This window comes from Hemiscyllium ocellatum, chromosome 1 (genome assembly GCF_020745735.1).
Source record: "Hemiscyllium ocellatum isolate sHemOce1 chromosome 1, sHemOce1.pat.X.cur, whole genome shotgun sequence".
NCBI lineage: Eukaryota > Metazoa > Chordata > Chondrichthyes > Orectolobiformes > Hemiscylliidae > Hemiscyllium > Hemiscyllium ocellatum.
Genome location: NC_083401.1, coordinates 58,365,335 through 58,393,318, shown reverse-complemented (window position 1 = coordinate 58,393,318; position 27,984 = coordinate 58,365,335). Strand labels below are relative to the sequence as shown.

Sequence of the window (27,984 nt, the reverse complement as noted above, 5' to 3'; positions counted from 1 at the left end):
ATGGGAAACGGGCAAGGGTATACGTGAATGGATTAATCTGTGGGAGTGAGAAAGAGAATATGGATAGCAATGGTCCAATATGAACTTTTAGCATTGATGAAGGAAAAACTGGGCCTTTAGGGTTTCTGCATCAGTTTCCAAGGAAGTTTGCCAGGACTGGAGAGTTTCAGCTATAGAGAGAGGCTGAATAGCCTGAGGCTTTCTTTTTTGGAACATTAGAGACTGAGGGGTGACCTTATGGAGGTTTATAAAATCATGAGGGGCATGGATAGGGTGAAAAGCCAAGGTCTTTTACCCAGGGTAGAGCAGTCCAAAACTAGAGGACATAGGTTTAAGGTGAGAGAGGAAAAATTTAAAAGGTCCTCCAGAGGCAACTTATTATGCAGAGGGTAATGAGTGTATGGAGTGAACTTCCAAAGCAGATGGTGGAAGCTGGTACAATGACAGCATTTCAAAGGCATCTGGATGGGTACATGAATAGGAAGAGTTTAGAGGGGTATGGGCCAAATGCTACCAAATGGAACTAGGTGAGATTGGGACGTGTGGTCAGTATGGAAAAGAAAGACCGAAGGGTCTGTTCCATGCTGAATGACTCTATGACTCTAGACTCTGCTGAAGTGCCATTCTCAGCACTTATGCATGAACAGAAAAATACCATCACGTCCAACGTATCTCCCAACTAAACAAACTATTCTGTACTGAAAGCATTAATGCTCGATATGAAATGTTTGATTTTATATGATAACCACTTATTTCCATTGACTTTACAAGTATTGTAAAACTGGTTGAAATAACACCCTTTTTAACTCTACTGCCTAAGGACTAGATCTAACCTTGTATCCATGGGAAATTAGTTTTATGAAATGATTTGCACTTATATGTGGAATCCAAAAAATGCATGCTGGAGTGATTCATCAAGTTCCACGTCCTGTACTTCTTCTCAATAAATGTCCTGATGGCATGGATGAGATTTTAACCATCTGAATAGCTGAACTGAATTTAAACACGTTTTTGGAAAGGGCTTAGGGCCTTTTGTGGTGCAGTGGTAATGTCCCTAACTTTGAGCCAGGAGGCTAAGGCTTAAGACCCACCTGCTCCAGAAGTATATAATAACATCTCTGAGCAGGCTGATCAGAAAATATCTTAGAAAGGGTTTGGTTTGGTGCCTTCAGAATTTCTAGCTTTGTTGTAACTCCAATTTTAAAAATCACCACAAAGTGAACTTTTTATCAGATTCCTGGACTATGCTGGATTTGTTGATGTCAGCAGGTTTATCGGTGGCCTTTAGTACACCAAAGGTTAGTGAGGCAATACAACAGCCTGTGGTCCTGTTTATGCTCAATAGTTAGTAAAATGTTGCTGGGAAATGCATGCCATTACATATACAGAGAGGTCAGGTTTGGACGAGGCTGTCAAGATTAGACTTAGATGCAAGGGCTGCCATTACCTGTTGATACCATCTAGGCAGACATTTGAAAAATAGTGCCAGGACTATGGTGCTGGAAAAGCACAGCCAGCTAGGAAACGTCCAAGGAGCAGGAAAATCGACGTTTCGGGCAAAAGCCCTTCATCAGGAGTCAGGAATTCCTGATGAAGCGCTTTCGCCTGAAACATCGATTTTCCTGCTCCTCAGATGCTGCCTGACCGGCTGTGCTTTTCCAGCACCACACTCTTGCCTCTAATCTCCAGCATCTGCAGTCCTCACCTTCACCTATTTGAAAAATAGTAACTAGGTTCAGTACTCCTCTAACTGACGACTGCCTTCTTTGAAACTGCATACGGTCATATGTAAAAGCTTTCAGGAAAAAAGGAAACAATTGTCCACTTGTGACTACTGTAATGAAGTTTGAACAATATGCTCTGCCACACATACCTGATGTTGGTGTCATAGGTGTAGCTGCCAGTCCATTCATATTCAAGGCTGCCATCTGTTGCATTTGTGCTGCTGCGAATGCTGCCATAGGGTTCAGGTAACCTCCCTGGGCAACTGATGCCATTATTGTCGCTTGCTGCTGCATCAACTATTAAAGATAAATAAAGTTTATTCTAATTTTTCTTTTTTTCAATTTTATTAAACAGTCCAGTAAGAAGAAAAACACAAATGCATATCAACCATGCTATTGAGGTTTGTTAATTCCTAAAGACTATTACTGTAATAGTTTTATTGACCTTAAGCCCTCACTATTTATTGGCATTATTCAGACACAACGAGGCCTGATTTCTCCCACTTCCATTAATGAATGTAAAATAGTCAGTGGTCTGGCCTTGCACATTTGAAGATCAAGACAAGACACTCCACAATAATACTTGGGCCTCAAAGGAGTACATATAGTGACCTGCGGATGCCGAGAGAGAATGAACTCTTTGGATTTCTGTCAGTTCACATGTTGAACCTGACTGTGAGTAAGTCAAAGAAGATGGCAGAAGATGAAAAATGGGAACGGCAAGCACTGGCTGAAGGTGATAAGGCAGGAGGTCCATCTTGTTTATCCTCCACTATCCTGATAGTTGCATAATACAATAATGAAACTGCTTAATATAGCAATCAATCTCTATTAATTTGGCTGTACCATACAGAGAAAAATGAGCCACCAGTGTGGAAAGCTTTACGAATTATAGTTTCAAAGTTGTTTTCTCCCATGGTTTGCTTCTCAAACATTGTATTTGATTTTTTTTTCTGAAAAATACTTAATGAACCTGATAAACAGCAGTCACACCAGCTCTTAGCTCTCTCTTCTCAAGTGAGAGCATACCAAATTGACATAATTGGTCCTCATGATCTAATCCCTCCACATTCTGAATTATTCTGCTCTTCCCCCCTTCCACTTCCTTCCAACAACCTTAATATCTTTTTTTAAATTATGTCAACAAAATATAGTATCCCAAGTGTGGTCACATCACTAACATATAGATTAGATTCCTGGAAACAGGCCCTTCGGCCCACAAGTCCACACCGACCCTCCGAAGAGTAACCCACCCAGACCCATTCCCCCACCCTATATTTACCTCTGTGTAATGCACCCTACACTTTGGGCAATTTAACATGGCCAGTTCACCTGACCTGCACACCATTTGGATTACGGGAGGAAACCAGAGCATCTGGAGGAACCCCACACAGACAAGTGGAGAATGTGTAAGTTCCACACAGGCAGTCACCCGAGGGAGAAAATTGAACCAGGTCTCTGGTACTGTGAGGCAGCAGTGCTAACTACTGAGCCACCATGCCACAGGGTTACCTCAATATTTATGCTCAATACTGGCTTTCTGATACATTCCTGTTTTTGATTTCCTTTTCTCACTGCTACCAAATACTGCGAGCTTCAATTTCTTGTCCATTTGGAGGGCCTGATCTTTCTCGTTGTCCATACATATTATTTTCTAAACAGTTAAATAATATTCCCTTTGAGTGTTCTTTTCCCATGTGAAGCACCCGGCACTTTTCTACACTGAATTTCATTTGTAATTTAATGGCTGCATTGTGAAATATTTTCTAAGTTAATCCAAAGTAATTTATTGTGTGCAACTTGGCAATCCATCACCTTAATTATTTTGTAACTGCTTCAAAGTTAGCTGTGTGTTTGCGGCCTTCTGGCCCGAGATGAAGATGTTAAGAAGCGAAAGCCCAAAAGTCAACACTGTGCTACCAAACTGATGACATTTCCCAACAAAGGGATGGTTTTTTACCTTCCCCAGTCAGGCCAGCTTATGATGGGGTGGTGTTGGTGGGGATGGGGATGGGGCAAGTGGATGGTTAAGTTGTTCATGTAATTTAGGTTGGGTGGCTCACCCTGCACCTTCCCATCCATACCTTGCCTTACCCACATAATATGTAAGGCGGGTGCAGTAATTGGCAGATTCACCACCCTAGATAAATAAATGACCAACGACCAATTGTTAGCAAGTTTATTAATGTGAACAATATGCTGCTCACACCATAATGAGGACTGCATGGGCAGGCAGGCAGGCAGAAGTGAACAGATCAGCATTTCTGGCCTGCATGGGAAAAGATAGAATGAAGGATGGCATCTTACAGAGAGAGATGTCCTGCACGCATCTGGGGCATGATCTGCCCATGGTAACATTCATTGTACCAACATTGTCATCAGTCAATTACATTGTGGTTGTAAGATATTTCTTTTGAAACCCACTACAGATGCGTATTGAACCATCTGGGGAATTCTACAAAAGCTTTTATGAAATCCAAATATACATCATGCACTGCTTTACCCCTATCACATTCCTTTGACACACACTCAAAGGAAACCAGGAGGTTTGATTGACAAGATTTCCTGTAGTTTTCTCCTTGGGTTCCTTAAGAATTGTCAGTCATTTCTGTTGGCCTCCTGAGATTTATTTCTCTTAAATTTGGACAGCTGCTCAGCAACCATGCTGCTAGTAAAGTGACTGGTGCTCACAACTTGTCCTTGCAACACCTTCAAGTTCCTTTTCACAGATCTCATATAAGTTACTCACCTCCTGCAGTTTAGAAAACAATTTAAAACTTCTGCAGTCTGCCCAGCAACTGCAACACCAGCTTACATTTATATAATGCCTTTGAAGTAATATTATTTCCCAAGATGCAGACAGAAGTATTATGAAACAAGATATAATATTGTGCCAAGTTCGGAAAGATCCCAGCAGGTAGCCAAGTCTCAGTCGGAGAGGCATATATTGAAGGAAGAAAGTGAGAAGAAAAGATTTGTAGGTTTCGGGAGGATATTTCAGCGTTTAAGAATATAGGAAAGGAGTAGGCCATTCAGCCCTTGATCCTGCTCTGCCATTCAATACAATCATGGTTGATTTGTGGCTTCACTCCATATTCCTGCCTTGGACCCGTGCCCCTTGACAAAACATTGTCAAGCTCCGATTTAAATTGAACAATTTAATTAGCATCACTAACTTTTGAGGAAGAGACTTCCAAATTTCAACTCCTGTTTCTGTGCAGAAGTGCTTTCTAACATCTCTCCTGAAAGCCTGGCTCTAATTCTTAGACTATGTGTCCTGGTTCTACCATAGTTAACTGATGGAAATAGTTTATCTTTGTCTACTCTATCTTATCCTGTTAATATCCGGAAGAGTTAGTTTAGATCACCCCTTAACCTTTGAAACTTTACAGAATAAAGGGCTAATTTGTCTAATTACTCCTCATAACTTAACCCCTGAAGTCCAGGTACAGTCCATTTTTCTATAACACAATGGTTATGTTCTTGTGCAACCCCATGCTATAGAAAAATCACGCTTTAGAGACCATGCTTTAAGTGCTGGCGATGTAATCACATTCCAGCCAACACACATTTTAAAACTTTGTGCTTTAGAAATAATATCCCCAATTTGTCAACCACATTACAGCATATCCGCGTTGACAAAACATGCGTGCTATAGCAGAAAGACCTTTATCATTCTTGTAACCTGTGGTGAACTTCCTCTGGAGAGACAGAACATCCTGCATAAGGTTTGGTACCCAGATCTGCTCACAGTACTCAAAGTGGTATCTATCTAGGGTTTTGTATAACTGCAGCATAATGTCTATGTCCATAAACTCTGGTTGTTTAGATATTAAGTCTCGAACTCCATTAGCCTGCTTGACTATTTTCTGCACCTGTTCATGGCACTTTAAGGAGTTAGCACCTGAATACCAAAATCTCATTGGACATCCACTGTACTTAATATTGTGCCTTCGAACAAATAGGAGAATCAATGTTTCAGGCATAAGTCCTTCATCAGGAATGAAGCATCTGCAGTCCTCAATTTCTGCTTCTAACAAATACTCTTATCTATCTTTTCTTCGGTCTGATAGCCTGATCTATCCTCTTTTGGTTTAGGTTCTACTCATTTGAAGACACTGACACAATCATCTGAAGATACAATTAAAGCCAGTGGTGATCAATAAACTGGAATTTGACAGAGCAGATATCTCATACTTTTATGGAGTTGGAGGAGAATACAAGTTAGGGAAGGGCAAGGCACATGGAAAATTTGGATGATAGGCTGGTAAACCAAGCAAAGCTTCACAAGCATGGGTGGGGGGTGGGAGTGTTGCAACAGTGAATGGGACATGGGCAGCAGAATCCTCCATTCCTCAAATTTATGGATGATAGAATGTAAGAAGCTGGACAGGTTGGACGTAACAAGGACTTGGGGCTTCACTTTTAAGCTCCTGTTGAGCACATTTTGGCAAGGAACGAGGGGATAACGGGTACATAATATATGTCCAGTGCCCAGCAACCTGTTCCCCACAATACAAGGAGTAGGAATGTCATCCACTTCTCTTACTCTCATTGAGGCCAATTGCCATTTGGCAATCAGGGGCCTCAATCTGGCCCCAGTGCCATACAATACTGGGTAAAGGCCCTCTTGTGGCACAGTAGTAACATTCCTACTCCTGGACTGGGAGGCCCATGTTGAAGTCCCATCTGCTCCAGTCGTGTGTAATAACATCCCTGAATGGGTTAACGAGAAAAATAGGTTAAATTTAAAAATAAATTGAGCAATTTGGGGTAGGTCAGAGTGTTAAAGGCCATTTTTTGAAAGAGCTTTTTGAAAAAAAAACACGAGTTCAAAATGGAACAAATGAAGGGTGGGAGACTGACCCTGATACTGCTTAGCTCAGCCCCATGTAGAATTGCTGCCAACCAGGCTTTTTAAACATCGGTCCATTCAGAACTGACCTTCCATCCAGAGGGTGGAGAAGGACAGAGACTGGAGGACCAGCAGTAGGGCTGTAGCAGAGACAGAGTTGGAGGAATGTTTCAGGAATGGAAACATACAGTCTTAGTGATGGTGCAGGTTTGTGACTGAATGCTCATTTTAGGGCCAGATATGAGACCGAGGTTATAAGAAGATTGATTCAGCATCAGGCAGTTGCCAGTTGTTACTAATGCCCTCATCAGATTTAAATCTTGTAGGCTCACTCGTTTCCTGATTCTTCTTACTCTTTTAATATAACTTCAATATTTCTGATTACTTTCTGCTATGAATGTTCCATTTTGATCTCTAGAATAAAATATCTAATTTTTAATATACAATAATATCTTATTTTTACTACACAATACTACACTGATTCTGAGCTATATCTAAATTGAAATTTAAAACAGAAACAAAGAACAACTGTGAATCAACAAAGAATTCAGATATTTTCCTCTCACACATAAATAATGATGAATATTGGATTTATATTAACCTGCTAACATTTTGTCCTGGATCAGTGTGTTATTCTATAGTATTACAAAATATGTTAGATTAACAGGACCCCACTTTGATATAAAGACATTGACTATGCTTTATGGTATTATGTTTATAACATCAACACATAAACAATCTGAACGTTCTGTTCATTTAGAAGCATGTATTATACTTCAGGGTATCTCAGTGGTGGAAAGGAAAATGCTATAATGCAGAATTTTGTATTGATCTGAAATGGAATGCTATGCAGTTGGCTATTTGTATTGATCTGGATTAATATGTTCCAGTTGATAATATTCTGTTGACTGGCTGTCAGGTATCATATTAATCTAGAACAGCTTGTTTCATTGTAGGATTTTATATTAATTTACCAAAACATTTTAAGTTGCACCATACTGTATTGATTAGAATAGCATGTTAAACTGCAGGATACAGTACTGCACTAGAACATGCCACACAGTCAATCCTTTTATTCATTTACAACCGCATATGTTGCAGCATAAAATATGAAATTGATTAACAATGATACATGATACTGAAGAATGTTTTACTGGTTTGGGATAGTCAGATTTAAACCAGTATACTATAAGACAATACCAAATATACTCTAAAACTCTGCCAAAATAATGTAAAACCTTATTGATCCAGAATACATTCCACTGCCCAGAAATTTTCTACAATGCTCATAAGTAATTCATCTAAATAAAGTTTAGATAAGGAACTGATTGCACTGATGTAAATTGGATTTAAATAGTGTGCTTCATGTCTTCACAACATCTCAAAGTGCTTCAAAATCAATGAAGCATTTTTGAAGTGTTGTCACTGTTCTAATGTATGAAAACTGTTGATGTGATTTAGCAAATAAGATGTTCAGAAAATTAAATCATTTTTATGAAAGTCAAAAATATTCACCAGTCAAATAGTTAAGAACAGTACCTTTGATGATGCATATTAAAGTTAGAAAACAATGTCAACAGGAGATTGGAAGACTTAAAAATCTGTGAGCAGTTGCCTATCACTTCCAGTTACACTTAAACCCCTGGATGAAACATTAAGCAGAAATGAAATCTATATTTCAAGAAATGGGTGTGAAAGGGTAATTTGGCCAAGATTGGAATCAGCACTATTTATTCGACTCAACTTCACAAAGTCAAAAGAAGACATAACAATTATGTTTGGTTAAATCTTAAAGTCCCCAACTGGTTCTTGAATAATCTCATAGATTTTACTCTGACTGACCAACACAGAAGTCCATTCCTCAGTGATTAGAACATTATCATTTTGCCACCTTAACCGTTTGCCTCTTGTCTTCCCGCTATCAGTAGTTTTCAAAATGTATCTTATTACAATGCTTGCTTGCACCAAATTGCATTAGCCATTATTGCACCTATTGTTCAAAATCATTGTTAGGTCTGTTGGGGCTGCTTTACATTCAAACAACATAATTAAAACAGATTATCTTCCCACTTATTGTTATGTGCAAACCGGTTGCTGGATTCAACAATATTAAACAGGTTTAAGTTTAGTTATGTAACTTCGCTATTTTATCTTCTCTAGTGGATACTTTCAGAACTATTCTGATGCAAGTTTACTGAGCTAAAACAGAAACTCAGTTTCTCCCTCCATAGACGTTGGCTGACTTGCTGAGTATTTATTGAGCCCTCTTTTTAAAATTATTTAGGACATTGCTTCTTTATTGTCCTTGTAGTCTTTGAGTTGTACTTACCTTGCATGTCCTTAAAGCACTCACCCAAACTAAAATGTTCTACTGCTGCTGATCTATTCATGTTCTTCTATTACTGCTGGAAAGTCGGTCCTCTTACAGTTGTGAAGCAGTTCATCAGATTTATCTCAGATTGATATCAAGTTTAATCACAGTAACTAGCAACAATTTTCCCTCACAGACCTCTCCTTACTTCTTACATACCAGACCCAAAAGGCTTGACACTTTCCATGGGACTATTTTTTAAAGAAATCATTATTGGCCATGAGTTTGAAGAAAAGGTAGCATTTTTGAACATGGATCTTAGCTATAATGTACATATCCTGTTCTCGGAAAGTAAGAATTACATAAAAACACAGAATGACATCAGCCTTGAGGTCACCACTAATAAGGATGCAATGCAATGGGAAGAACATTCCCCAGCAGAGAGCTGATAGATATGAACCAATTAGTTATGTGGTGGGTGTTCCAAGTCCAAGCTAATGGCAAGGTATCTTGACTGACGCTGTGTTTATCAATACATTATTTTATTCCACAGAATTCAATACACAAAGAATCAGAATGCAACACGCCTCCAGATTTTCCGATTTGGGTTAGTATTGGATAAGGCGCTGCTACTGGACCAGACTTTATACTTAAATGGAATATTTTTATCTTCTGTTAGTGTTCTAATTTATATAAAATCTGAGATTAAAACACTATTATATAATCCGAGTGAGAGTAAAGACATATAGCTCTGAAAGCTTCCAGGGAATAAGTTATTCCACAATTTAAGAAATCCATGAACATTTTTGATGTTTGTTGAGATTTGGAACTGATCATTGAGATCTTGTCTTAATTTTCATGTCAAATTTAATCGTTATTCTTCTCAAACACCAAATTCAACTAGTGAGCCGATTAAAATGCAGGGTCAAATCAGAATTTGAACTGCAGTCAACCTTCAGATCATATTCTTACATCAAATAATTATTGAGAACAATTTCATCGCTGGCATTTAGAATTCATTATGCAGTTATACAAAACTCTTAGGAGATGACAGGGTGTTAATCAGCAGACCTTAATCAGTTGCAGTGAAGTAACAAATTATTTATATCATCGCAGAGTGATATAGAATTCAAAACATTTCCTGAAAACTATGCAGTGTAGCTCTACAATTGTGTACTTACAGATAATTTTTATTGAAACATTTCATAGCCTTTACATAACTTTAAATGTACAAGTTCCAAATGATCCTGTATGTGTGTGAAGCTCAGACAGGTCAGGCAAGGCAATCCTATAGCATATGGCTGACAGATTCTAATCTCGAGCTTTGTCACAAGGTTGCAGTTATTGAGACTATGTTTTATATGTTACTGTCAGAGCATGAAAGTTCCTTAGATCTTAACCTTGAGAAAGGGAAACATCAATTTATCCATGATCCATAAACATGGCGGAGTTACTTTTTGCTATTTTATTTCCCAACTGGTCATTAATCAATCAATTTTGAATTCTGCCATATTGATGCATTTTAAATTAGTTTGCTGTTATCAGCGGATGATACCAAAAACGTGAGATAATGTGGGGTGATACAGTGCACCTCAAAGTTGTTAGCTATGAAATAGCAGTACTAGCACAGAGAAACTCTAATGCTAGTCCCACTGTCTCCCTCCACTATGTCTACTAAAGGAGCACTTCAGCAGCAAAGTTTTAAAAATGTTTAAATAAAAAATCCAAAAAATTTTTTCAAACAAAATAAAATTAGTGCTTAAGGGTTTTTGGCTATAATAAATTTATGTGTTGCCTCAAAATTTTATGCAAGATGTATGATGTCATCATACCATTTGTACAAATTAACATCAATCATTTTACACTGTCGTTAAAGTACATTGGACACTCAAAAATAAAAGGCAGTTCATAATTATTGGTGTATTTATCTTAAGAAATCCCAAATACAAAACTTAACAATCACTTGCATTTGTATAATACCTTTTAATATAGTAAAATATCCCAAGAAGATTCACAGTAAGACTTGACGCCAGACCACATAAGGAGATATTTGGACCAAAATATACAAGACACCAAATTGGAGGAGTGCATCAATCTCAGTGGGGTTTCAGGCAGGAAGAGGTCACAGAAATGAAGAGGAATCTTTAAATTTGAGATGTTGCTGGATTGGGCCAATGCAACTCGATGAACACAGGAGTGACGAGCAAACAGCAGTTGCTCTGACAAAATCATAATTCATTAAATATACGCCTTGAACTTCTTTAAGGATTTTCTCCAGGCTTGGTGGGCAAAGGTGCAAATGGCTGTTTACTTTTGTTTTGCTTCATTGATCTTCCACCGATGTTAAAACAGGAGACTGGGTCAACCAAGGGAAATTCAAGGCCATGAATCTTATCATCCAGTTCATTTTCTTTAAATTGTATTTGTTCTTAATAATAATAAAACAAATTGGATGAACATTTAATGCTATTGAGAAGATAAAACAGATAAGGCTTGTCATTGATAACCAGCTTGAAAATTATTCTTGAAATAATTAGAGTGAAATACATTTTGTACAAGACGTGGTCATGTTATAAATCTTACGTTAGTGATGAGGTGTTGATAGTGGGAGTCAGGTCCTTGTTACAAGAGATGGGTTTAATCGCAGCCAGATTGCACGAAACATCATTTCAAGCAGAGATAGAGGTCATGTGAGTATGCCAAGCTAGCCAATACACAAAGTATAGTCATATTTTTCCAAATATCACCCTTTTTAGAAAAAGCACATGAAAAACTTGCACGCACTACATGTGCAGTGACAAGTTACATGAGTTACCTAAAACAAAGTTGCTTTTCTTAACAAAACCATTATTTAAGTCTAATGTGTTCAACTTTTGTCAGCCCATGCACATGCACTGCACACATTGCTTTCAAATTATGCAGCTTTTCTAAAGGAATGCATGCATGTTGCCATTGATTTTCCCTCTGGTATCTGTCCCGTCCTTCTCAGGGGAGTGGTGTTCATATGTGGAGTGCTTTTGTCATGGTATCTGTTGTTGCTGAATGAAATGTCTAGCATCAACCATAGACTGTCTGGGATGGCACATGTCATGAGCAGCTCTGTAAATTGATTACCTTGGTATTGTTGTCCTTCATCTCACTGCTTATGTTTGACTACAGGAGCACTTCTCTTGTCTTTCTCAAACTAGAGTCAATGCCTTGATGGCTTGCATGGACATACTTCAGTAAATCTTTCCTGATCTTCTTAGGGATACTGACTCTACAACATTTATTCAAGATGCCATTTTGAACAATCATTTCTTCTGTATATGTCCAAGATTCTCTTCCAGGAACACATGTGTCACTGAGATCCTTTCATCAATTTGATGCTGTTTGGGAGAAGTCATAGAGTCCTAGTGATGTACAGCACGGAAACAGACCCTTCGGTCCAATTCGTCCATGTGGACCAGATATCCTCATCTAGGATTAGTGGTGCTGGAAGAGTACAGCAGTTCAGGCAGCATCCGAGGAGCAGTAAAATCAACGTTTCGGGCAAAAGCCCTTCATCAGGAAGCCCTTTATTCCTGATGAAGGGCTTTTGCCCGAAACATCGATTTTACTGCTCCTCGGATGCTGCCTGAACTCCTGAGCTCTTCCAGCACCACTAATCCAGAATCTGGTTTCCGGCATCTGCAGTCATTGTTTTTACCTAGATATCCTCATCTAATCTAGTACCATTGCCAGCACTTGATCCATAACCCTCTGAACTCTTCCTATTCATATACCCGTTCAGATACCTTTTAAATGCTGTAACTGTACCAGCTTCCATCACTTCCTCTGGCAGCTCATTCCATACACGCACTACCCTCTGGGTGAAAAAGTTGCCCCTTAGATCCTTTTTATATCTTTCTCCTCTCACCCTAAACCTATGCCTTCGAGTTCAGGACTCCCCCACTTTGTCTATTTACCTTATCCATGCCCCTCATGATTTTATAAACCTCTATAAAGTCACCCCTCATTCTCTGATGCTCTAGGGGAAACAGCTCCAGCCTATTCAGCCTCTCCCTATAGCTCAAACCCACCAACCCTGGAAACATCCATATAAACCTTCTCTGAACTCTTTCTGGTTTCACAGCACTCTTCTGATAGGAAGGAGACCAGAATTGCATACAATATTCCAAATGTGGCCTAACGAATGTCCTGTACAGCTGTAACATGACCTCCCAACTCCTACACTCAATACTCTGACCAATAAAGGAAAACATACCAAACACCTTCTTCACCATCCTATCTGCCTGTGACTCTACTTTTAAGGAACTTTGAACCTGCACTCCAAGGTCTCTTTGTTCAGCAACACTCCTGAAGACCTTATCAATAAGTGTATAAGTCCTGCTCTGATTTGCTTTTCAAATTACAGCATCTCACATTTATCTAAATTAAACTCCATGTGCTACTCCTCAGCCCATTGGTCCAAGTGATCAAGATCCCATTGTAATCAGAGGTAACCTTCTTTGCTGTCCACTGTACCTCTAATTTTGATGTCATCTGCAAACTTGGAGCTCAGAAATGGCAAGGGGCAGCAAATATTGCTTGGAGTTATTTATAGACCATCAAAACGCAGTGATAGTGTGGGCATGGAATGAAAGAAGTACACAGCATAGATAATCCAGTTAGTGTGGATATAAACTATAATCTGCATATTAACTATCTAAGTGCAAACTAACTAAGTGCTAAAACTGGGATGGATGACTTTCTAGAGTATCTTAGGGATGGTTCTCTGGAGCAGTATATTGAGGAGCCAACTAGAGTACATACTATCTTTGATCTGGTGAAGGTAAACTCAACACAATCTGACAGGAACATAGGGGTACTCTTTCATCAGATAGAGATAACTGCTCGTATTTTAACCTGAGGGTCACTATGCCTCAGGTGATGAGTGAAATTAGAAGGAGAGACATTCAAGGCAACTTCAGCTGGTGCAGGAATTGAAACCAAATTGCTGGTAACCACCTGCATTGCAAACAACCATCCAGCCAAGTCGATGAATGTCGTATATTTAGATTTCCAGAAGGCATTTGATGAAGTCCCCTACAGGAGGCTCGTTAGAAAAAGTAAAGCCTATGAAACAGGAAGTAATGGATGGCTTAGATTAGTGATTGGTTGAAAGATAGAAAACAGATTGTTAGAATAAATGATCTTTCTCACGTTGGCAGACTGTAACTAGTGGAGTACCGGAAGGATCAGTAATTGGACCCCAGTCGCTGATAATACATATCAATGATTTGAAGGAAGGGACCAAATGTAATGTTACCAAATTTCCAGATGATACAAAGCTAAATGGGAATGTGAGGAAGATTTAAAACAGTTTCAGGGATATTTGTTCAGGTTTTGTGAAGGGGCAAGAGTGTGGCAGTTGGAAAATAATGTGAAAAAATTGTGAGGTTACCCACTTTTACAGAAAAAGCAGATGGAGAGAACATTTCTTAAATGGTAAAAGGTAGTAAAGTGAGGATGTAGGTGTCCTAGGTGTCCTAGGGCCTAGGTGTCTTTGTCGACAACACACTGAAGGCTAACATGCAGGTGTAGCAAGCTATTAGGAAGGTTAATGGAAGTCATTGCAAGATGATGTGAGCACAGGAAGAGAGAAGTCTTGCTTACAGGTGCTTGGTTAGTCTGCACCTGCAGTAACGTGTGCTGTTTTGTCCTCTTTATCTTAGGAAAAACCTTATCACTAGACAGGGAGTGGAATGAAGGTTTACTGGCCTTGTTCATGGGATGGCAGGACCGGGTCGGTATTCTCTAGAGTTTCAAAGAATGAGAGGTGGCCTTATTAAAACTTATAAGATATATAAAGGGATAGATAGGTAGATGCAGATAAGATGTTTAACCTGATTGTGCCTAGGCTTTACAATTTAAAAATAAGGCAGACTTCATTTAGTTCCAAGATAAGGAGAATTTTCTTTTACTCAGATGCTTATGGATGTTTGGAATTCTCTACCGTGGGGGGCCACGAAGGCTCAGTCTTTGTGTTCCTTTCAGTTTTAAGGCAGAGATTGATAGATTTTTGATTACCAGTAACATATGGGAGTGTTTAGCTAGAGTGAGTAAAAGGTATTGAAGTGTTCAATTAGCTATCAATGTATTTAATGGCAAGGCGACCTTGATGGGCTGCATGGCATACTCTTGGTCCTATGCTCCAAGAAAGTCCATGATTTTCGGTTCACTGTTTCCTCTGGAGTCACTTCTCAGACAACTGAGGTTGTTGTTTCTGTTCACCTGTTGCTGGCTTAATAATGAGTGTAGAGGATATTTTCTAATCAAACTGTTCAAGAATGATATCACACATCTCTGGAGCAGGTGGAAATTGTAACTGGGTTTTCTGGCTCACAGATGAAGACTCTTTAACGATGAGTGTATCTTGATGGAATTAACAGGTTCCAGGCTGTCTGAGTTAATGTCCCTGGCCTGCAAAGGGATACTGAGAATACTTCTGAATCAACAAACTGTTCATCCTCTTCCTCTGCCTAGCACACATTGTCCAGGTCTCATCACTTTAAAAGAATATGTTGAGGGCACAGGCATGATGGAAACACAGTTTGGTACTGTTCATCAGATTACTGTTCTGCATGACATGAACAAAACAGCTACAGCTTATGTGATGCATGTGATGCATGATCATTTCAGCATTAAGTGACAGATTGTTGGTGATTATGAAAGCTATGTATGTGAAGCTATCCACTAGCTCCAGTCACATTGTCAATTCTGATAGATAGTGGTACAGCAACATGCTAAATCAGTTGTATTTCTGATGCTAATAGTCAAACAAGCTCTTTACAGGGAGTGAGAGAGAGTCTGTCTCTTTGCCTCTGCAGGTATTCCACAGTATGGAATATTAGTGCAGTACAATCAGTGTAACACATCTCTCTGAAGGGACTTGGTAACCTTTGCCTTGAATCTCATATGAATAAGGCTGAACTAGTGCATATGTAAACACGGTCCATGAGATGATCTGAAGGTATATCTCAGATGTAAAGAGAGTCAGTGCTCGACCCAACTGAGAATCTCAAAGGGTTTAGTTGAACTGACCCATCATGCATCATGGCAAAAGAACATCATATTGAGCAGTTTTGGTGGGCAGTTAATTTTCTCCAGTAGCTTAAACACATTTGTTTAACTGGTTGAATATGTCACTGAGCTCAATAAAGGCAACATACAGCAGTTTCCTGTTTTCACAGCATTTCTCTTGCAGCTGCTAGGTTGAGAAGATCATGGAAGTTGTAAATATTCACTTCTAAAATGACACTGTGATTTCAGGGTTGATGTGATCAGTCAGGGTCTGCAGGTTGACTTTGGCAAACGCTTCTCTCACAGTCCTCAACAATGAGACACCTCAATAGCTGTTGCAATTGCTCTGCTCACTCTTATTCTTGTACAAAGTCAAAATCTTTGAGTCACACATTTCCTGGGGCAGTGGAACTATTCGTCCAAAGCTGTGAGTTTGGTTCATCACCAATAGCTGTCCTTGTGCCAGTGGACCTGCACATTGCATGTCTTGGGGCTAAACCTCCTTTGAATTGCACTGAGGCTTTAGGCAGTGCCACAAGAGACACAGTTTTCATATAGAGGCACAGTGGAGGACTTGTTGATGGAGAAACTGAAAAGTGGTTGGGGTCTGGTTTAATGAGTTGGCTGGACGTCTGATGTGTGATGTCAACAGTGTGGGTTCAATTCACACACTGGCTGAGGTTACCATGGAAAACTCTCTTTCCCAACCTCTACTCTCGACTGTGGTGTGGTGACTGTTAGGTTAATCCATCACTAGTCACCTCTCTCTGATGATGAGAGAGTTGCCCTGTGGTCCAACTATGCAAGACTATGACAATTTTAACTTTTTTTTTAATTGAAGAGGGAGGCTTACGCATTTGACTCTTCTTCCAGCGTTTCTGCTAGTCAGCAGCATTGGCTAAAAATGAAAAACCAACCAATGCACAAGAGTGGAAAGCATATTAACTCTTCACCCACACTCTAGTCTTATCATATCCACCTTTTTGATACATTCCAATATATACAGAATGCAAAATAACTGTAGCCCGGTGTAAATATTCTGGAGTTCTTGAACAGTTTATAAATGAACTTTTTGGCAAGATGGAAGTTATTCTGTGTTAGAGTAACCATATACACAAAGCGTGCTAATGTAATTGAGTACATCAGCATTAATAGAAATTTCCAACAATTCCTCCTGGGATTAAATCACTTTAATGCACAGATCAGACATTAATGATTTGTTGGTTTGCTAAGGGCTAGTTAAGAAGCAATTAGTGAAGAAGGTGCAAATTTCTGCATGAATGTCTTCCATTTTGTAATAGTCACATGAAGGGTTACATGAAGGCCATGGAAGGAGTTGGCACTGATTCAGCAAGATTTTCAGTTCAAATAGCAACAGCTGGTCTAAGTTTGTTGAATGTTGAAAGACAAAGAGAAAGCAAAGGAGGAGACCTCTGCACATTTGAGGTTACACACACAGTACAGACTCAGACAACCCTAGACAGAATTGCTTCAATCTTAATTAATAGCAATGTTTGACACATTAAGAGGAAAACTACTTTGTTAAACCAGACCTATGACATTACTACTGCACAGCCAGATACCAGTCAATTAGGCAATATCCCTTGCATCCACATGGCAAGAACAGAAGATTTGGCAAGGATTAGTTAATATGCATTTCATTTGTACATTATGCAGATTTCAGATGCCCTGGTTTCATATGGTGCTATGACTAACCTTTGTGATACTCCACCAGTTACAGCTTGCCCACATGAAAACATCAATTTGTGCTGATTCCTTGCTTGCTACTTCCTATCTGTTAACCAGTCTTCTATATGCGCTGATATACAATCTCCAACTTCATGAGCCCTAACTTGACGTGTGACACTTTATCAAGCACCTTTTGAAATCCAACTATACCTCAACTACTGGCTCTCATTTTTTCCTATAATTGTTACATTTCCAACAAAAACCATAACATTTACAAAAACTCTATTTCCTCTTTGTAAAACCATATTGATTTGGTCTGATCATGCTTTTTTTCAGTGCATTGTTAAGCCTTCCTTACTAATAGATTACAGCATTTTCCTGATGACTGATATAGAGCTAAGCCATTAGTTCTGTTTTCTTCTCCCTTCCCCTCTTTTCTAGAATTGCATCGTTATTTTTGGTAGCTTCCAAACTACTGGAACCCATCTGAAAAATATGAAATTTCAGAAAATCGTAACAACAACATCCAATATATTTGCAACGATCTCCTTCAGAACTTTAGAATGAAGTCAGCTTTTAGTTTATATAATAGCATTTCTCAGCTGATGTTAAACACATAAGAGCCCCTTGGTCACCTTTCATTTCATCATTTGTGTTTCTACTGTGGTTGTCACTGTCTGGCCAGCATTCATTGTCCATCCCTCTGTATTCAATTCAATGACATGAGTTAAAGTCATGGATCACTTGTCTAGAGAAAGGTTATGTGGATGCTTGAGGGATGACTGAGTGCTTTGTAATTGTCACTGTATTTCAGAGTAATTTTAACCTTCAATACTAATCTGATATAATGATGTCACCATTTTTAAAAATAAAACCTTAAGTTATCTCGAGAATGTGAGTTAAAAGAAGTTCTGGGATTTACATACAATGAACTGAAACTGCAACCCATTCTAAAAGATGAAAGACTTAACAGCAATCAAGGTTTGCTCAATATATCATTTTAATTGCATAATGCTGTGATCTTTTGCTATAAATTCTGTGTCTTATGATCCTGCCCCACTCGTTATCTGATGAAGGAGCAGTGTGCTGAAAGCTAGTACTTCCAAATAAACCTGTTGGACAATAATCTGGTGTTGTGTGTTTTTTAAGTTTGTCCACCCCAGTCCAACATCGGCATCTCCACATCATGATATAATTTGAGCTGAGAAAAATATAAACTCCTTGAAATAAATAGCAAGCTGGGAAGCATCTGTGAAGAGTAAACAATGAATGTTACCAGAGCAGTTCTGCTTCTCTCCAGAAATACTGCCTGATCCCCTGACTATTTCTAGCAGATTTTGCATTCAATTATATTTTGTCAAGTCTAAGATCTTCTTTTAGGTATCCATCCAGCATCTTCAAGTAGAGGATCCCATGATGACCTTCTTCTTGATTACCTCTCTCGGTACACTTGGCTCATTCCCCCAAGCAATCTGCCTTGCCTTTCTACAGTCTGTTACTATGAGTACACTTTCTAAGCTTGACTTTAATTAGTCACCTCCTATTACTTGAATTATATACTCCAGAATCTCAACCTGAGCTGCAAATCTTCCGAAAACTCATTAACTCCATAAACAAATTCATCCACAAGTTGATGTTTGCCCCTGTTTAAGTAACTTCTTATGGAAAAACAAGGACTACAGATGCTGGAAACCAGAGTTTAGATCAGAGTGGTGCTGGGAGAGCACCGCAGGTCAGGCAGTATCCGAGGAGCAGGAAAATCGACTTCTCGGGCAAAAGCCCTTCATCAGGAATAGAGCTCCATCGAAACGTTGATTTTCCTGCTCCTCGGATGCTGCCTGACCTGCAGTGCTCTCCCAGCACCACTCTAATCTAGACCCGAAGTAACTTCTTTGCTAACTAAACAACGTGATATTGAATTGAAGGCGCTCTGTTTAATTGACAGCCGTTGTACAATATCTTTTGTGTGCCTTTATGTACACATGTTCCAAAAAGTATGCTGATTGAAGCTGTTAGGCAAAATAAAACACAATTTAAATTCCCTCAACGCAATGTTGCGCTGGGAGTTATTCCCTTATTAATGTTTATTTTTACAGCGATGAGAACATGATCGCTCCCTCTTACACTGCAACGAAATTAGAAATGAGCCGCCGGGCAGCAGAACTGCTTATCCAGCCGCGGGTTCATCTTGTCCTCCAGCTGATCTGCCTTGGGAACTGCTCACTTAGCTCTCCGAGTACTGCCGTTAGAGTGCTCCGAGTCTCCTGTCAAATCGACAAGTCTCAATTGTTATAAATGCTTTGATGGGGGACAAGCTCGATCCTTGACGTACAAATGTGGCCTCATTTGTCACGGTGAAAGCTGCATTGGGGTGGTTGCGTTTGACAACCGGCTCTGCGGTTCCATCGCTTCAGCGCAGCCACAGTGGACTCTCCAGAGATTCCTCTCGGTGCTGAGGTTAACATTGCAAAAATCCAACAGAGCCTTTATCGGGTATCATCCACCCCACCGTTCCTGAAATATCCGATCAGCATCTGGCTATGACAACACTGCTTTGGGGATTCCCTGAGCAGGCATACAAACCTATCCAAACGAGAAGCTATTGCCCAATCGATAGATTCTTCAGTTTCTGTTAAAGAGTAACATTGTTACATTCTAAAGGAAACCCATTGCGAAGCTCGTTTTATTGTTTCAAATACTTTCAGTTTTTTTTCAATCGTTTTATGCGTTTGAGCTTCAAGTACAACGGCAAAGTTGAAAAGAAAGGCAAGTGCCTTGAATAATTGTTTGAAAGGACAGTTTCTTACGAGCATTGCAATAATGTGGAAGCTTTTAACTGATCTGTGTCTTGGCAACACACTGTTAACTGCATTTCTCATCGATACTTTGATACAGGAAGATGTACACAAGGTTTATCTATAATCTGTGCAGATAGATAGATAAAGGTAAAAACATGCCCAAAGCATTGCTGGGCAGAAAGGACCTGTGCAAAATGCTGACCACTGGTAGTGCCTCCAGGCAGAGTCACTGTGACCTTCAGACAGAGGAGGGATTGGGGTTTGGCAACAGATGGGTTGTGAAGTGATAAGCAAAACAGAAAACGACGTGAGGCCCACTGACTGACGCAAATGGCCTGCTTGAATCCAAACTCAACGAAGCCTCAGGTGGTTTGAAACCCAGCTCCCAGTGAAAGTCTGCTGGAGTTGGGACATCCATTCTGCAGTGTAAGCCGCAGACAGCTTAACTAAACATGGAAAATACAGTCAGTTCATAATCCATCTCCTCAAGTTTTTAACGGAACTGAAATTCCTATGCTAACCTATTCTCAACAGATAACTTGCCTGTACAATTAGATACGCTTTATAGTAAATTGTGCTTTTAACTTATACGAATATTAATCAAATTATATTCAATGACACTAACCATGTAATAATATTGTATAGGAACAATAGTGGAACTGTGGGTAATTCATATTATTATGGTGTATGCATTTATTGTATCAGCACAATTTGAAAAGTCAGTCTCTAAATATTGCTAAACATGAACATTTTTAGCTGATTGTTTCCATTTTACCACTGAGGAATATGACCTCATATAATCAATACTGTTATAATGAAAATTTCAAGTACAGTACATCTAGCTCATTAACCTGTTCTTTATTTCATCTTTAAGATTAAGCATCCTCCTTTCTAAGAAAATACTGACCTATCTTTTTGCAACAATGTACTCTTGTATTCTCTGATGGCCTTCATTTAAATTGGAGGATTTGGAGTTTGCTGATAACAGGGAGAGGCACTGGTGGAACAGCAATATCACTGGACCCATGCAAGTGGTGAGATTTAAATTCAATAAAGAGAAACCTATAAAACAAAAGCCATTTTAATACTGACCATGTAACTACTGTCCATTGTAAAAACCCATCTGTTCACTTATGCCATTTAGGTAAGGAAATCTTTGACATTGTCAGCCCTGCATATGACTCCAAAACTACAGCAACATGCTCAAACCTAAACTGCTCTTTGGGCAATTAGGTTTGGCAATAAATGCTGGCCTTGCCAGTGACTTATACAACCCATGAATGAATAATAATAATAAAAAAGTTAGTTAGGAAAAGTTAGACAAACCCCCAACTACACCTTAACCAGACTCCTTTCCCCCACCAGACCCTGGCTTGAAACCCCCTGGGACTTGACTATCCAGTTCTGCAGCTGGACCTGCTATTCCCCTGCATCATACTTGACACTACCCCTCTCCCCCTCCACTCCATCACTCCTCAGGCCCATACCTCACTGATCTTGTTCTGTGCCCTCGCACCTCCCTTCCAGGATTGATGGGACTGATTGCCCTTTACCCGTCAGCATACCCCACACTTTCCATCTCACCATATCTGACCTTCTTACCTCACTCTACAGGTGAACCTACATCTCTCACCCATGGGCAAGCTCTCCCTTCCTCTGCACCACACTCACACCAGTCACTGTACATACGGCCCCTTCCCTTGCTCTGCGCCTGAGTCAATGTTGCCTGACCTGACACCCATCCTCCTTACCTCCTCACTGGACCTAACCTCTCTTATCCATTCTGAACTATCCTAAATACTCACATCCCTTGCTGTCTTGCACCTTGGCACTCTACCCACTTGGCATCCCACCTGTTCTCACTTGGCATCCTATTCACTTGGCACTGTACTTCCCTATCCAATTAGCATTGTCACTTCCCAGCACCCTAATGACCCACTTACTTATATACCTAACGTTTAACAGCAGCTATTTTACTTGCTGCCTGGATCTTTAAATATCAGGATATGACAGCTTACTGTCAAAGTGTGAAACAGGGGCATGGTTTGCCTTTCCCTCGTCGTCCTGTGTTGTAAGAATGGAAATATAAGTCTATATTTCTGAACGAGCCCTGATTGGAGTCTCCTCTCTGAATGTGGTGCTCCCCCTTTTCAGGAATGGGAATGTTTGTGAGATTGCTACTCCTAGGAAAACCTGGCCAGACACCTACTAGGAGGCAAGGATTAACACCAAAATTAAATATATGTTTTCTCATTGTAACTTTGACAAGGAATTGGTAGAAAGTTCAATGAAGTGGGGGGCTTATTTCATTTCTCTATTGTTTCCACTGATGTTATGTAGGGAGATGGAAAAGCCTGCCACAGAAATTCCATGTGAAAATGCCAAACTCATTGGAAATAGTAATAGAATTGGGCCCATTGTTCTTGCTGTGTATTTTCTTCATTTTTCACTGGGGAAAAATAATATTTCCTCTTATGGACAAGAATCATCCATGTGGCTCATTGAACCTGCCTCACTACATTATTTGGCCTGATTGATCTGTTAGACTACCTGCCTTCTCTCAGTCTCCCTTAATACCCCCTCTGTTTTGCAATTTTACAGCAAGGGCACTTATATAAGATTGAAAAGAAAATAGGGTTGCAGTTCATCTTGGGCAGGAACACAAAACGTGCGCTAGTGAATTGGAAGCCAATTTTACACTCCGTCCAATTTCCTTCAGATTATTGGGTGTCACGTTGACTACCAATCTGTTCTGCCCATTTTTAAGATACTGCCTCTGATATATTTCACGCCAATGTACAATAGGATTGATTGCAGAAGAACTGAAATGGCTTGTTTAGGTCAGACTATATGCTTGAAAAACATCATTAAAGATTTTTTTTTGTTTTCCTTCCTGGAATCTGTGCTTTGACAGTGTGAATTGTAGTTTGCCCATGTCCGCACTGACAGATACAGTAGTGTTTCTCTTTCTGTTGATTTCCTGTCGCTGCACAGTGAGATGATTAGTGCCCTCTGAATATCTTGCTTTGCTATTGTTTGTAGAGAAGGCAACGATTTCATTTCAAAAAGGTTGGGAAAATCAACTGGTTCAACTTGTTTGAGTTGATACAGCCCATCATTAACAAACCTGCATGTGAACGAATACTGACAAGAATTGCGCCAGAAACACTGAAGATACACTATGCTGACTGTCAATCACTAGCTCAGAAAAGAGCTTGTACTCCAGCAGTGTCAAATGCATCTGGATGATCAACGATGGTTTCTAACTTAATATTTTCAATGGCCAGATGAATGCCAGAAGCAAATTAATTTTCCACAGATCTAATTTTTATGGGTACTTCCCGAATTCGATACAGAGATAAAACTAGGGCTCCAGGTCATACGCTATCTGATTTTGAAAGAGATCCCCAGAAATCCCTGAAATAAAGTCTGGACATCACAGAAACAATATTCTAATTGGATGTGAAAGAAAAACCAGAGAACTGCGGATGCAACATCTGTGGAGAGAAAGTGAATTAACAGCTATTCATTCTCATAGACTGACCTTTACCCATTCCTTTGTTTGTATTTTTTCACCACCATCGTTTACTCCTTCTCCATCCCTCACACACCATTTTCAGCATATATTCCAAACTTTTCTGAGTCACAATTAATTCAGAAAAAAAAGTGTCACTAGACCCAAAATGTTAACTTTGCTTTCTCTCTATAGATGCTGCTGGACCTGCTGAATTTTCCCTGCAATTTCTCATTTACTTCTAATTGGATGTTTCCGATGTGAAGCCAAATTGAGAAATTGCCGATGTGTACCCATGAGATTCTAATAATGAAGTATACATTGCTACAAACAACACCAGACATTACCTGAAATGCACACACTGGACGAGATTCTGTGCTAAGTTTAGCATTTGGAAAAATAAGTGTCAAAAGTTCTAGATGTAAGTTTGCTCGCTGAGATGGAAGTTTGGTGATGTCAGTTCCTGTGGTGATATCATTTCCGGTTCTTTTTTTCAGGGGATCGTAAATGGGATCCAGGTCAATGTGAGCCAACATATTGACTTGGATCCCATTTACCACCCCCTGAAAAAAATGAACTAGAAATAGCATCACCACAGGAAATGACATCAACAACCCAAGGAAACCTAAAGACATAAATAGAAAACGGGTCACTAACACCAGTGCTTCATTGGAGGCTCACTGATGACGTTACCTAATATGGTGATGAAACGTCTGACAACTAACCTTCCAGCTCAGTGAGCAAACGTACATTCAGAACCCCAACTTGAGCGACAAATCTTCTCAAAACTCGCTAATATGTCAAAAGTCTTTGGCTTCTTGAGGTGATGGGGATGTCAAGATGGGGTCTGAAGCTGAAATCTGGTTGAGTTGGCAATGCAGCATCATTGGAGGTTTTTCAAGAATTGCAGTTGGATAAAGCAGGGTTACAACCTGGCACCAACTTCTTTTTTCTCCATACTTTTATTGAATGCTTTCACTGACTCAAAAGCCATATCTCCCTGTATGCCAAATCTGACAGCTGGAAGCTCAACTTGGCAAGACTGCCAACACCAAAGTGTGTGATGTCCTAGTCTGTGAGCTGCTGAATGCTCATGATGCCACATTGGCTCCAGACATGGAAACTCCACCTTCCATCATGCAAGATGTCTTATTAGTAATGGATTTGAATCCTGCACTAGAAAGAGTCTCCTGAAGATTTATTAAGTGTTGATCACCTTTTTTTTATTCAGTCATGTATTATGTGTGTTGCAGGCTGGGTGAACATATATTGGCCATCCTAACTGCCCTTGAGAAGTTAAATTGCTTTCTTGAACCTTTGCGATTGTTGGTTTGTGCTGCTAGGAAAGGTCTCATTAACAAGGCTGCAAGGCATTTTAAAGGTGCAAATGTGTTGCTGGTCAAAGCACAGCAGGTTAGGCAGCATCTCAGGAACAGAGAATTCGACGTTTCGAGCATAAGCCCTTCATCGGTATTGCTTGGCCTCATGCATTCTTCTCACAGAAATCAGCTGATTGGGAATGTCCAAGTGATTGCTGAGGAGTTTGAGGACTTCTCAGAGATTTATCAACGTTTATCATTCATCGGGTGCTGGAGGCTTGAGGAGGACTTCTGAGACGCAGTGGGAGACTTTATTGTACACTCTGCCCAATTCTTGCCACACTTGAGCAACATCTATTCAGGTACTTCTGAGGACTTCAGCTTAAAGCCAGTAACATTCAATGAACTATTCTGTCCCTGTCCTGATGTATGGAGGTTGCAACTCTAATTGGTACTTTGCAATTTTAGGTCATATATATAACCTCTATGGAAACCAAAAGTTCAAAATATATGACAGGATATGCCAGGCTCAAGATTAATATATAAATTCTGATTTTATTTACTCATGGGGTGTCGGCATCACTAGCTGGCTAGCATTTATTGCCCATCCCTAATTGCCCTTGAGAAGGTGGTGGTGAGCTGCCTTCTTGAACCACTGCAGTCCATGTGCTGTAGGTAAACCCACAATGCCCTTAGCAAGGGAATTCCAGGATTTTAACCCAGCAATATTGCAGGAATATATTTCTAATTCAAGATGGTGAGTGGCTTGGAGGGGAATTTGCAGGTGGTGGTGATGTTCCCATGTATCTGCTGACCTCGTCCTTCTAGGTGGAAGTGGTTGTGGGTTTGGAAAGTGCAGATTAAGGATATTTTGTGAAATTTTGCAGTGCATTTTATAGATGGTGCTTTGAGCAATGGTGGTGGAGGGAGTGGGCACTTGTGGATGTGGTGCCAATTAAGTAGCCTGCTTTGTTTTGGATGATGTCAAGATTCTTGAGTTGGAGCTGCACCCATCCAGGCAAGTGGGGAGTATTTCATCACACTCCTGACTTGTGCCTTGAAAATGGTGGACGGGCTTTGGAGAGTTGCGGGGCGAGTTACCTGTTGCAGTATTCCTAACTTGTGACGTGCTCAGTAGCCACTGTGGTTATATGGAGAGTCCAGTTGACTAGATTAGATTAGATTAGATTATTTACCGTGTGGAAACAGGCCCTTCAGCCTAATAAGTCTACACCGACCCTCCAAAGAGCAACCCATCCAGACCCATTCCCCTACATTTACCCCTTCACTTAACGCTTTGGTCAATTTAGCATGGCCAATTCACCCAGCCTGCACATCTTTGAACTGTGGGAGGAAACCTGAGCACCTGGAAGAAACTCCACACAGATAGTTACCTGAGGTGGAAATTGAACCCGGGTATCTGGTGCTGTGAGGCAGCAGTGCTAGCCACTGTGCCACCGTGCCGCCACTGTTTCTGTTCAATGGTAATTCTAAGAATGCTGATAGTGGGGATTCAGTGAGGGTAACAGCATTGGATATCAAGAGACGGTGATTCGACTGCTTCATATTGGAAATGATCAATGCTTGGAATTTGTAAAATGTGAATGTTACCTGCTAATTGTCAGCCCAAGCCTGGATATTGTCTACATCTTGTTGCATTTAAACATGGATTGTTTCAGAATCTGAGGATTCGCGAATGATGCTGAATATTGCACAATCATCTGTCAACATCCCCACTTCTAATTTTTTACGAAATAGGGAAGGTCACTAATGAAGCAGCTGATGATGGTTGGGCCTAGGAGACTACCCTGAGGAACTGTGCAGAGTCATAGAGTCTATGTACAGCATAGAAACAGACCCTTCAGTCCAACCCATCCATACTGATCAGATATCCCAACCCAATCTAGTCCCACCTGCTAGCACCCGGCCCATATCCCTCCAAACCCTTCCTATTCATATACCCATCCAAATGCCTTTTAAATGTTGCTATTGTACCAGCCTCCACCACATTCTCTGGCAGCTCATTCCATACACGTATCACCCTCTGTGTGAAAATGCTGCCCCTTAGGTCTCTTTTATATCTTTTCCCTCTCACCCTAAACCTATGCTCGCTAGTTCTGGACTCCCCAACCACAAGGAAAGAGACCAGAATTGCACACAATATTCCAACAGTGGCCTAACCAATGTCCTGTACAGCTGCAACATGACCCCCCAACTCGTGGACTCAATGCGCTGACCAATAAAAGAGAACATACCAAACGCTTTCTTCACTATCTTATCTATCTAGGACTCCACTTTTAAGGCTGAAAATGTGTTGCTGGTCAAAGCACAGCAGGCCAGGCAGCATCTCAGGAATAGAGAATTCGACGTTTCGAGCATAAGCCCTTCATCAGGAGCTATGAACCTGCACTCCAAGGTCTCTTTGTTCAGCAACACTTCCTAGGACCTTACCATTAAGTGTATAAGTCCTGCTAAGATTTGCTTCCCCAAAATGCAGCACGTCGCAATTATGGTGTCCTGGAGCTGAGACGACTGACCTCCAACAACCACAACCATCTTCAATTGTGCAAAGTATGATTCCAACCAGCAGAGAGTTTACTTCCTGATACCCATTGATTCAGTTTTGCTCGAGTTTTTTGATGCCACACTTGGTCAAATGTGGTCTTGATATCAAGTGCTGTCACTATCACTTCATCTCTGGATTTGAGCTCTTTTATCTATGTTTGAATG

At 40.1% G+C, this 27,984-nt stretch overlaps 1 protein-coding gene across 18 annotated transcripts in view; it reads right to left on the bottom strand.

Annotated features, from left to right (window-relative positions):
* Positions 1-27,984, bottom strand: part of celf4 (CUGBP, Elav-like family member 4) — a 1,146,342-nt gene that overhangs the window by 91,149 nt on the left and 1,027,209 nt on the right. For all 18 annotated transcript variants that reach the window (XM_060829380.1, XM_060829456.1, XM_060829519.1 and 15 more), the window contains one exon: positions 1,874-2,021. In XM_060829380.1, the coding sequence (XP_060685363.1) occupies positions 1,874-2,021 (148 nt within the window). The remainder of the gene's footprint in view (positions 1-1,873; positions 2,022-27,984) is intronic.